The 12,746-nt window shown below is 34.3% G+C and overlaps 2 protein-coding genes across 3 annotated transcripts; one reads left to right on the top strand and one right to left on the bottom strand.

Annotated features, from left to right (window-relative positions):
• Positions 1-1,388: 1,388 nt before the first annotated feature.
• On the bottom strand, positions 1,389-4,915 carry LOC128187888 (voltage-gated hydrogen channel 1-like). 2 transcript variants are annotated; one of them, XM_052858540.1, is made up of 3 exons: positions 4,734-4,915; positions 3,650-4,157; positions 1,389-3,405 (listed from the first exon to the last, which is right to left on the bottom strand). In XM_052858540.1, the coding sequence occupies exons 1-3, from the start codon at positions 4,737-4,739 to the stop codon at positions 3,092-3,094; spliced, it is 828 nt and encodes a 275-aa protein (XP_052714500.1). In that variant the 5' UTR covers positions 4,740-4,915; the 3' UTR covers positions 1,389-3,091. The 2 variants fall into 2 exon arrangements, with proteins under 2 accessions (XP_052714500.1, XP_052714501.1); XM_052858541.1 differs by lacking the exon at positions 4,734-4,915 and adding an exon at positions 4,439-4,681.
• Positions 4,916-5,684: 769 nt separating this feature from the next.
• LOC128187457 (cilia- and flagella-associated protein 251-like) lies at positions 5,685-7,690 on the top strand. Its single transcript, XM_052857895.1, has 5 exons — positions 5,685-5,788; positions 5,877-6,661; positions 6,916-7,066; positions 7,319-7,414; positions 7,670-7,690. The coding sequence occupies exons 1-5, from the start codon at positions 5,744-5,746 to the stop codon at positions 7,688-7,690; spliced, it is 1,098 nt and encodes a 365-aa protein (XP_052713855.1). The 5' UTR covers positions 5,685-5,743.
• Positions 7,691-12,746: the final 5,056 nt, after the last annotated feature.

Genomic DNA, 12,746 nt, shown 5'->3' with positions numbered 1-12,746 from the left:
AAAAGCTTCTAGAACTGGATAGAGAATGCATGTAGCTTATGAATGCTTTAAAACAATATACAGTTGAACTTCGATATTTCAAACACTGAAATCTCATTTACAATGGATATGTCAAAGTGATTTGTAAGTCCCAACCTTTTATTTTTAAGTATCTTACCCTCAATACCTCGAAATTTTTAAATAGTCCCATCGACTTCGAGATAATGAAGTTCAACTGTATAGCGATTAGCATTTTATGCAGTAGTTAACTATTTAAGCAATGTTAAAATATTTGAAAGTATCCAAAAATGTAGTTCAAGCACCTTTAAAAAATTAATTAAATCACACAAAACTTAAATGGTATCTATTGTACATCTAACCACACAGTAATGCATCAAAGGCATAAAATAAAAGAAATAATTGTATCAATTTTCATACCTTTATTCTCCTAAAATTTCATTTTCACAATAACTAACAAAACACAAAAACTAAAATGAAAAAAAAAAGTACACTATCATAACAAATTACAAAATCAATCTCATTTTTAAGTATCGTAGACTTTTGTCATATACTCGAGTACAGCACAGGTACCGGTACATGTACATATTTTAATGCATTGACAATGCTAAGTAATCAACCTCTGAACAAAAACAATAAAAACATTTTTTTTAATGTCCAATTTCCAACATCTTGGAACAGCTTTGAATGTTGGTTTGTTTTTTTGTTTTTACAAGAAATATCATTACGGGTATTACAAGAAATATAATTATGGGTATAACTTTTTGAACATGTACAATGAAGAAAATTTTAAAAATAAACAGGAGAATTTGAACCCAAAGAAGAGAAATAGTCAATCAGAAATGGTACATGTACAATTGATTTTCAGAAAAACTTACTTCAAATACTTGTATGTGCTTTATATACATGTATACTACTTGTTAGCTGCAGGTCTGTAGTTCCCGAAATAATTAAACAGGCCAGCTAATTTCTTTTGGTATAAGAATACCAATATGGTTTTCCTCATCATTTTCTTTACTTCAAGTTTTACTCAACAAATATTACAAATTTAATATTTCCTAGTTAAGGTAAAAATTACAGATGTTAACAAATAAAAAGGGGAGATTACAAATTCATTCTGAGATTACTACTTCATTTGGCAATAATGGGGCTATATATATTACAGTCTACATAAATACATGTATACTGGGATGTCTGTTATAAGTACACCTGACATAAAAAGGCATCAGGGGAGGAGCATTCTATCAGCTTGGTGGAGGGACGGGAAAAGCCTTGGGGGGGTGGGGGGGGGGGGGGGGGGGGAGTTTATATTATGTTATTGTACAAGCCAACATCAATTATTTATATAAGTACCAGGGTATGTATTCTTGATGTGTAAAATTGATTTTAAGAACAGTATCTTCCACATAAATAAGATCTAAAGAATATAGTTCTGATCAAAACTACTTGTTCGTAAATGATACAAACCTGGCATCAAGACAAAAAGAAAATAGTACTGTAATTAAAATAACTAAACTATGAATACATGTTCATTATGTTTTTGTATTCATAATGAGATTGTGGGAAAAGGGGGGGGGTCACAGATCTACAGACTATTTACTATAAATACACAAAATTTAGGACATTTTTAATAATAAACAACAAAACCAAATTAAATTCACGAAAGACACTAATTGGACAAAATAAAATCGGTTAAGTAAAATAATTCATTTTTCCATGTACAAGCCATCAAATTGAGTAGTTTTGTTAATATGGAAATAACTCCCATATTTCTAGATACACATACTTCAAGTAACAAAAAATTTAAGTATTGCACAGAGTAACTGCCTATCATAATCGGAAAAAAAATCAAAGCATGACCTTTCTCTTTTTTCTTTCATCAGTGATGAAAAAACACATGAACTGTAATCATATTTTAAAATTTCCTAACTGTAAGATCATACTGAAAGAAAGTGAAAACACGGTTATAGTGAAAACGCCTATAACGAATTGACGCTTACAGCGAAGTGATTTTCATTCCCTGTGAGTTTATTGCATGTTGTTATTTCGATGGATGTAACAAATTATGCTTAGAATGAAGTAAAAATGCCCATCCTTGACACTTTGTTATTAGCATGTTTTACTGCACATTTACATTGAGTGTTCACTATAAAATATATGTAATAACTAAGTGCATTTAACAATATTCAAATGGACTAAATAATCAAACATGGTACATGCACATAGTGGAATGTATATAAAAGCACATGAATCTTAAATTGATGCTCTTTCAATTGCCAAGGGAAACAGGTATTTTGAGCATCTAGCAGGGAAAAAAAACAGCTTTTGACAGAAATCCAACATATAACCCATCAAAGAAAACCTTTCTTTTGTACAGCATTAAAAGCATTATTGTTCACTGATAATTTTACTGATAAACCATTTCCAGTTGAAAATAAATCTATAAAAATACTCTGATCATACATTAGGCAAACGTAACATTTTTTTCACACATGTAAATATAGTATATTGAAAAATTTTTAAAAACCACCATGAAAAATGGGGATAAGCACTACTGAACTGTTATATTTTGTAAAGTATAAATATAATGTAAAATAATAGCAATATTCTAGACATGTTTCATCACTAAAGGAGACAATTCATTTCTTTGGAGTAAAGTAATGGATTGTCACCCTTGGCAAATGAAGCAGTCTTCTCCTTGAATGAACTTTCTGAGATTTTCCTCACTGGCAAATAACAAAACCAAAAAAACCAAAAAAAAAAACCAAATTATCACCTGGTACATTTTATGTAGAATTGTTAGTAAATATTTCCCTAGTAGCACAAATTCTTACAATCTAATATCAGGATTTTAAAAATTTGATTAAATATGGCAATATAGCTAGTTCCTCACAACAAATATTTCACAATAGATGCGTAAATGGGATATATATGGAACACATTTGGAAAAAGGGGATGGGTTAAGGGTGGGGAAGGGGGGGTGTATAAATACAAGGTTTACCGACAAAAAAAAAATGCCATACAAATCTGTATACAATATGTTCACAAAAATAAATGACTTTCACTATAACTAAACTTTATTCTCAGATGGGAGCTAGTTTGTATCAGGTGTGTCTGAGTGTTCCCCAGTGGGCGGGGTCTCTGGTGGAAAGGGCGGGGCCTTCTCACTCTCAGCCACAAGATTGATGTCTGCTATGATATCCTTCTTGCTGACCTCTGGGGGCTGAGATTGGGACTCATGCAGGTCGATTCCGTGTTTGAGAAGCAGGCCTTTCATTAGCTCGATTTCTTGTTCCTGCGTAGCGCAGTATTCTCTGTATTTCGACAGTTCTTTCTCACAGGCCATGCGCAATCGTTTTTCTCTTTGGATCTTTTTTTCTGCTTGTTTCTTCACAGATACCACAATACCTGGAACAGAAACAGATGCCGTGAAAATAACAACATAAAAAATCTTTCTCTTTATGACACAGTAGTATGTACGTACACATATGTAATTAGAAAACAATTATAGGACATGTAGATAATACAAAGCAATACCATTACATGACTTGGTGATGAAAACTTTTTATACTATATTGCATTTTTACAACAACAAAATTTATTTAAAGATACTATTACATTTTACCTAAAAATATGAACCACATGAGCTTACCATTGAGAATTCTAGTAACTCGCCACAATCTCAGAATGACCAACAACCCAGCACCGCTTTCAGGGCCTTCCTTGTTGCGGAAAATAATGTCGAGAATAAAGGACACGATCACGATAACTGCATCAAACACCTCCATCTTGTGTCGGAAGAAGCTCAGTCGATAAGCGTACAACTTGACGAAAATCTCCACAATGAACACACTGAGTATGGCAAGACTAGAGTAATGCAGGATTTTTGGGGCAAGCTCGGCACCTCCTCTATGGTCAGAAACCTCAATGATGTTCATATCTAAGAGAAGCTCTGCAATCACAAGGAGTGAATCCAGAATTACCAGGGCAACAACAATGATGTTGAACTTGTTCGTGTGAAGGATGTACATCAACCGTTCTCGCAAATTTCGGAACTCATGTTTTTCATCCGAGTCTGTAGTAATTGATGAATTGGAGTCCTCCTTTTCTATTACTTTTTCTAAATCATCTTGAAGCTTTTGGAAACCCTCCATCTGGATCTACAAGATACCATCATATGCGTCACTACAATGCTGATGTACATTTCATAAGTCTGGATCAAAAATAGCATATAATATTGATATTGATTTTGTTTTTTCTGGACGAATGTACATTAAAGAATGATACATGACACATATTTAGAACACAGGTGACATATTTGAAGTGTTTATAAAATTATAATTTTACAGGAAGACAATGTGCACTAATAAAAGAATTAGAGTAAAGAGTTTTCCCTGATGAGATATCACAGGTTAGATGTAAACATGTCTTTGTCTGTTACCTCTCAATCATGCATTTCTTTTCCTCTGGTTTGTGTAGATCTATTTGTTCGAGTAAATGAAAATACAATAACAACCATCTATTCCCCCCTTGAGGGTTCTTAATCATGTTAAATTTTGGTAAATAAAGGAATGGAAAGCTGATATGCATTTCTAATATGGTATGTATTATGTGTAACCAGTATCCAAAATTGTGTGCACTATTGCCTCATAAATAGGTCAAAGGAATCCATTTACTTCACGTGAGGTTCCACCCCCTCGATAATGACAAACCTATTATGCAATGGTTCAACCTACCTTCATTTCTACTATAGATGCTTCACACTAAAAGATAAATATGATTCACATATACTTATTTAGTCCTCCAAAGAGGATATCTCACAAAAAACGATTTCTATGTTTGTTTACAACAAAGACTGGATAACAATATTGTGGTTTTTCAATTCTCGTTCGTTGCGAGAATAAAGCTGAAGGTTCGGGAAAAATGTAAATAATAAACCAAACCCATAATTGTGATTCCGGATTGATACGATTCGGGGGGGGGGGGGGTGGGGGTTGGGGGGGTTGTTATTCTGTTTTAATTTAATAAGAAGTATCTGGGACGTATATATACTAGCATATACGTCCCTATTGAGTCTATACACTCAGCATGTTAAAAATGGGGGGGGGGGGGGGGCAAAGAAAGTTTATACGCAATTGATCTATCTGTAGCTACTATATATATCTAAAAAAATTATGAATTTGATATTTAAAAAATGAATAATAGTGGTATATAGACAAAAACAGGACACGAACCTTGTTTACATGACGAAGAATTGTGAGCCCTGTATCTTGCTTAAAGCTCATCGACTGGCACCCAAATTTCATTCGATCATTAAAAATACATTCCTAAAGCATTGTAAATAATAAAAACAGAAAAATAAAATTTGACCAAAATTGTGACCATGCCCCTTTAAAATTGTCTGATAACAATTGTGAAGATCCTGCTATTTAACAGTGTAAATACAACAAAGGGAGAGGCCATTTGATTCTGAATTAGAAATAACTTTCAAACAATTATTCTTCGTTACATCGTCGCCGGATCAGTCTTCCGTTTTCGAATTGTGAGTTAACGTGACGTCACAATCATAGTCACATGGTATAACGTCACAATCAAAACGACGCAATCACTATCACTACAGCATACACAGAGTGAAAAATCTCACGGTTGTCGGTAGTTTGGACAATTAGATATTGTATGTATGCATAAAAACTTCATATCTCATATGTGGTTATAGAAGACATCTGTCGTTTCAAATCACAGTAAAATGGAGTCACAGTCAGATTCTAGAAATGGTCCAGTTTCCAATATGGTAAGTAAAATTAATTTTGTATGCGTTATCGATAAATCATGAAGTTGCGACAAAATTTTACAATCTCTTTTGTCTTCTTTAAAAATAGGAAAACGGTCCAATAACAGAGGGACTGGAGATTCAACGTTCAGATGTAAAGAGAGCAAATGGAATCGGAAATGGAGAAATGCACCGTCGGATTAAGAATATTCCCGTATTGGAGGAAAGAAGACTCCTTGCGCTAGAAAGGCACATCAAGCGTAAACGGAGGAAACGGCCGTACGTTAAAAAGATGAAGAGTTCGGAGAAAACAGAGCATCTTGACAAAACCATGGGGGCTCCCAATAGAAAAATGTTAGACGACCCTGGGGCGTTTGATATAAAGGATGAGGTAGTACAAACATTAGAAGGAGACGGGGAAAAAGATTGGAGTCAGAATGAAATTGAGGGTACTGGGATGGCAGTTACAGAGAAAGATGAGGGGAAGCCAAATGGTGAGATTGAGAATTTTGTGGTTCAATCACCAAAAACAGATGTCGAAGAAGACGAGCAACAGGGTGTACAGTTTGATAAGTTGGTTGAATACTTACTTGACGAAGTAAAATCAGAAATGATAAAGGGAGTTGAAGATGGATTAAAGAGGAAGGGCGAAGTAAACCAGTCGATGTTTGGAGAGGAAAGTCATATAAAAAAAGATGAAGGGGCTGGTATGGAGGTAAAGCAAGAAAACGAAGAAAATTTTACTCATGTGAAAGAAATAAATACTTCGCCGCCTGAAGATGCTAGGCACGTAGACGATGAAGGCTTGAAGAAAGAGAGAGAAAACTTTCAAGATGAAGGACATAAAGATTTGGAAAGAGCGAAGGACAGTGAAGACAAAATTGTTGATTTCGGGTAAAATATCTTCTTTTTTTTTTTTACTACATGCGTACATGTATTTGTAATTCTATATTAATAATTTATTGTACTTCATAGTTCTATTTTCTTATTTCTTTCTATTTTAATTATGTACATACTCGGCGGGCGTGAGATGTATAAAATGTTAACTATAAATATCAATTCAGTAATTTAATATAAATGTATATTATATGTATAGACAACACTCATATAACTATCATATTTAATAACTATTTAAAATGTCTTCGCAGAGATGAAAAAGCCGAACAAAGTTTCAACGCATCAAGGACCGGATCAAAGGAGCCTGCGCCAAAAGATCCTGAATTGGAAGCTGTCAAAACCAATCAGCCGATAAAGCACGAAGTAGATGAAGGAAAGGCCGGTTTCAATGTTAGAAATCAGGTAATTATACATTTTGTTATTATTTTGCATTTTATCAAGAAATCAAGGATATACGTCCCTGAAGAAATATATAAAACACTCATAAAACTTGATGAGCTAAAGTTTTGTATAATCTGAGAGAGGAGAATGCGGCGTTGTCAATTTTTTTTTTCAAAAGTTTTCATGACCCCCTTCACTGAAATACGAACTATAACTTATGATTAAATAATGATTCCGGTAAAAAAAAATGTTTCTCTTTTCTATTGTTTTTAGATTGTCCTCGATGACGATGGGGATGATGATGATGATGATGATGATGATGGCTTCATGCCGAGAAAATTGTTTTTCTTCAGCTTTTCTGATTTCAAGGTAATTCTTTACCTCTAGATATTATACTTGTTAATATTTATTTCACCGCAAATTTATATACAATAACAAACTTCATGAATTTTGACTGATTTTACAACATTTCTATTGTTCACACTGATAGATTGCCTTTAACAACTGCATGTATCCTTTAGTCGTTTAAAAACTTCGATATAAGCGTACATGTACGTACCTTGAACACGTATATCCATACTATATATAGATATATAAGATATTTTTTTATTTCCCTTTGTTTAGAAAGAAGAAGCCTCTGCATAATGGAAGAATACGAATTATCAGCATAAACAACATTCCACTTTTTAGGATTAATTTGTTAAATTATGATACAAGTTCAAAAAATAAAATATGATATTATTTTTTATACAATGTAGTTGTTGACTATTTTATTTTTTAAGAGCTATGAAAACCTCATTAGATTGCAAAATTAAAAAAATAACAAGCTTTCTTTGGTGGTTCATTTGGGTATAAAGGCAACGAGCATAACATTTAAAATAAAAATAAGAATAACCCGCATCAGCAATGCTCCCTATTATCATACCCACATGAACTACCAATTAAAGAACTGTTATTTTTCATATTTTCATCTCAAATCTCTTCAGTTCAGTCATTGCCAATATAAATTTTAAGGAAAAAAGTTTATTCGAACGGACAAAACAGTACCCCCCCCCTTTATTTTTTTTTTTTGGGGGGGGGGTGTTCTTCCCAATAGAACTTCAACATTGTGATATTTTCATAATTTAATTCGTTACTCCTTTTGTGTGTCGTCATTCATGTTGTTGTAACATCTGAAATCAAGTACTTTGCAACATACAGAGATAAACCAATGACGACTTCTCTACCAAAGGCAACACAGTACAGTCGTCTGCTGAACAAGGCAAAACACATCTTCGCTAGCCAAGGGTTTTCGGTCCCCTTGGGTTTATGGGGAGCAAAGTGGACCGAAAACCCTTGGCTAGCGAAGATGGGCAAAACAACACGCTCCCTTTTTTTTACTTCGTCATCTTAGATACCTTATACCTTCTATCGTTGAAATGTTCTTTTAACTCGAGCTCCCAGCGAGTTCTTTTTCTAATTGGAAATAAACTTAACACAGATCATGATATGCTAAAAGCTTCCTTATTTAGGCCGCAAACAAAAAATAGCAAAATGTTCTTCCTACTATTTCAGGTAGGACCTTCACTGAATACATTTTGAATTTTTAATGCTGAAAATATATAAAAAAAAAATTAAAAATAAATCTAAATATTTTAAATAATCTTTATCAGTACTAGTTATGTATATGAGCCTAATGAGGTATATTTTTTTCTTAAAAAATTGTATAGTTAGTTCAATCACAGCGTATAAATGAAAATGAATTAAGTTTGAATTCTTGTAGTTCTATCAAATACTAGCTCTTGTTATCGTGAATGTTGCAGAATAACCTCATCGGTCTCGAAATGTTGTTTGAAATTTAAAAGCCTCGGCTAACGCCTTTACTTTTATATAAAACCATTTTAACAAGGCCTTGGACTTTCAGTAGGACGTAGCTATCTACTTCTTGCGTCAAAACAAGTCAAATCTGACTCCGGTTTCAATTGAAATCTGCACCGATTGCGTAGTCTTGGCTCAAAAGCCAGACAAATCGTGTTGATTTCAAAGAGCCATGGCTGTGTGGCCAGCAATGAAAAAGACAGGCCTACGTCACATTGCTGTTTGACACAACTACCCAAAGTCCAAGCTCTTGTTAAAATGATTCTATCAAATCAACATTTTTCAACCTATGAGTTTATTCTGCAACATTCACGAAAACTCGTATACTTAGAACCAGTTTAACAAGACCTTGGACTTTCAGTAGGATATAACGATCTATATCTTGCGTCAAAACAAGTTAAAATGACGCTGATTTCAAGCGAAATAAACACCGATTGCGTAGTCTTCGCTCAAAAGCCAGACAAATCCCGTTGATTTCAAAGAGCCATCATGATGGCTGAGTGGCCTGCAATGAAATATACAGGCCTACGTCACACAGCCGTTTGACTCAACTACCAAGCTCTTGTTGAAATGGTTCTTATTTCTTAAGCATTCGATGACATACCGTGTCAAAATATCAAGATCGCGTTTAGTATGCAAAACTGAGCAAACAAGTGGTCTAATACAGAACAATGTTCTTTTTAATCACTTAGAACTGCGCAGCTGCAGACTTTAACGGAAGATTTGAACATCTTAAACTGAAATAAGAGGAAATCACTGGTGTCTAGTCTACAAACATTTGTTGAGAAAATTGTCGAACCTTACAGCTTTCGTGGATATGAGTATGATGAATTCAATATTTCTGAAGCACCGACCGATTTTCTGCATATTCATGCATAATTTTAAAAAATTAAAAGAGATCAGCTGTGTATTAGTAACTTAGAGCGTACACTATTTTATTTACTCCATATCTTAAACTCTGAAAATCCCTACAAAGATAGTCAGCCCCCCCCCCCCCCCCCCCCCGACACACACACACACATCAACGCAAGATCCTCTACTTGGCAAAAGTTCTGATTATGGTAAAATGCTCCAAGACTTGCGCATTTATTTTTTACTTACTTAGTCCTCTTTGTTCCTTCTGGAGCAAAGGGCTACTACAGTCGCTCTCCATCTCACTCTGTTTTGGCTTATTCTTTTAGCCCCATTCCAGGTCTTCACAATATTTTCAAGTTCTTTCAACGTTGTTCGTTCCCAACTGTGCAGTGGTCTCCCTTGTTTTCTCTGGCCTTGTGGTTCCAGTCTAATGCATCTCTGGTGTTGCTGTTTAGGGACTTTCTTCATGTGTGGCCAATCCATTGCCATGCTCTTTTCTTGATCTGGAGAGACGTTGGTTCTTGGCTGGTACGCTCCAGTAGTTGTTCGTTAGATATCTTTAAATAATGGCCATGTCACTTTACATATGTGTCGTAGCCATTTGTTGGTAAAAATCTGGATATTTTGTTGTAGTCCTGTTGTTATATATAGTCTCGAGGATTTAACATCCGTATAGAAGCACCAATTTGACATTGGTGTTAAATATCCTGATCTATGTACTTCCGCTTATAAAAAAAAAAGTCTGTCCCAAGTTATCAATTTTTGATGATTTTTGATAAAAATACACATACCTGTGAAAGAAATACAATTGAAATCGATGAAATAGAAAATATCCAAGATGTCTTCATTGAACAATTATCCCTTTTCACTCATAAAATTTCACAGGAACGAAAACAATTTTCTTACGGAGATTTGTTATGGGAAATGTTTACATCTTTTCTCCATTCGGAATACACTCGGAATACATCGTGCAATTTTTTAACATTACCATCCGGGCATTTTAATGGCTGATCCAATGCAAAATCTTCGTAGACTTTCAATTTTTGGATGTGTATTGAAACCTGAAGCGGTAGAGGGGGCGTTTCAAAACAGATAATCTGGACATTTTTCATATTAGTGGATGAACGTAGTTTGAGCACAGGGGTATTTACTATTATTGAAATATCAAGCAAAAAGTGGTGGGAGCAAAAACCCGGGACAGAGTATAGTGTGCTGGAACGCAAGAGTGGTTTGAGAATTGCGAAGGGTTGTCGAGCTTTGTTTGCGTATTCTGGCTTTAATATCTACGTCTGAGCCACGTGTCTTGCTAAAAATGGACCATATGTAAGTGAATTGCTGTACTTCTTCCTGTTCTTCCCCTTCGATTGTGATTGGTCCGCCTTTCCTAGTCTTCACTTTCAAAACTTTTGTTTTCTTGCTTTTAATATTGAGCCCTATATCTTCGTTCATATTTCAATTGGTTTGTAGGTTTTTTCTCTGATGTCTTTTATTTGGTGGGACAGTAGGGCAAGATCGTTAGCAAAGTCTAGGTCTTCTAATCTTCAGACCATTGTCCACTACATGTATATCCCCCCTTTTGAAAATGCAAACATAAAAATAAAAAAGGGAAATAAAAAAAGAAAAAGTAAGTGAGAATCAGAGAAAAAGAAAGAGTGTGAATTAAGGTCAAGATCTATTAAATGAAAGTGGCTTACAGGTTTATGAAATTCAAGATATAAATTCTTTTAATGATGCTTCATAACAATATCTTTGTTTCATAGGGTGTACTGGAGCTTAAACTTTTGATAAACACGTTGAAAAATCATGTTTTAAACAACCATTTTTATGAAATGTGAAGGACAAAAGTAACAAATGTCAGAGTTTTGTTCATTTTTGACTTATGAAATATACAGTGGAGCCTCACTTATCCGGACACTTTTGTCCCCAGGCCAAATCGTCCGGATAGGTGAAGCGTCCGGATATCTGAATTGTGATATTTACCTCTAATATTTATGGAAACATAACTCATAAATAAATAATAATACTATTAAATTTGATAGCCATAAGCACTACAAAAAAAGTTTTTTTTTTTAAATTAACAAAACAAAATATTGTTATAACATTATTTAAGGTATGTTTTTTCCACAGGAAACCAAGCACTACATTCTACAAGGCAACACATGTACATGTACATGTACATAACAATCACTGTATTAAACCGATAATTTTATTACATTCGCATAACAAAGCGAAGAGAAGAAAGTCGGTGTTCCACTTTTCGCTGACAAATCTTTTTCTTCAAGCTGTGGTGATCGCAACTCTCGCTCTCTTGGCCGGTGCTGTTGACATGTTTGAAGCTGCTCAACATTTGATGATTGAAAATGGGTGAAAATCTGTATATATTCCCTTATTGATAATTGTCCAAGCTATTTTTTCATTGACAGAACTTACCCAAGCTAATTTTACGTATCCATCTTTCTATAGAGTTAATTGCACCCAAGCGATATTTACAAGTAGCGTGAACACTCATCCACGCCATGTTTGGCATGAATTATTATTACACTGTTAATTGAACACACGCTATAAAATTAATGTCGATACCCTGAACATCCCAAGCGGTCTTAATAACTATCGTAAACAGAACTCAAATTATCAAATATTTCATTTCAATTACGTTTTAGAATGAATAGGCGTACGAACGATCTCATCACACTACGATTAATAGAATTTTAATTCAATCAATAGATGACTTTTTTAAACACAAATTAAACAATTTTCATGACATTTTAATCCAACAATAACAGTTCATAACTTAAATGACGACAATTAAACATGTCGCATCCATGGTTATCGTAATATCCTCGGGCGAGTACATAGCGTGACACAGGTGACCCCGATTACCGGACGAAGGCATTGTTTAAAACCAACAACCAGTGTAAGATGTTTTTACACCAATTTGCACTTGCGCATAAAAAACTTTTGTGCCCCCGAACACTTAAATGTGATCGTC

Source organism: Crassostrea angulata, chromosome 6 (assembly GCF_025612915.1).
Source record: "Crassostrea angulata isolate pt1a10 chromosome 6, ASM2561291v2, whole genome shotgun sequence".
Classification (NCBI taxonomy): Eukaryota; Metazoa; Mollusca; class Bivalvia; order Ostreida; family Ostreidae; genus Magallana; species Magallana angulata.
The sequence above is the reverse complement of the archived record's forward strand: the minus strand, read 5'-3'. Positions and strand labels throughout refer to the sequence as shown.

Coding starts and splice junctions, on each gene's coding strand:
- LOC128187888 (XM_052858540.1), bottom strand. Junction 3,406..3,649: donor AGTTACTAGAATTCTCAATG/GTAAGCTCATGT, acceptor TTTCTGTTCCAG/GTATTGTGGTATCTGTGAAG.
- LOC128187457 (XM_052857895.1), top strand. CDS start 5,744: ATGGAGTCACAGTCAGATTCTAGAAATGGTCCAGTTTCCAATATG. Junction 5,789..5,876: donor ATGGTCCAGTTTCCAATATG/GTAAGTAAAATT, acceptor CTTTAAAAATAG/GAAAACGGTCCAATAACAGA. Junction 6,662..6,915: donor GACAAAATTGTTGATTTCGG/GTAAAATATCTT, acceptor ATGTCTTCGCAG/AGATGAAAAAGCCGAACAAA.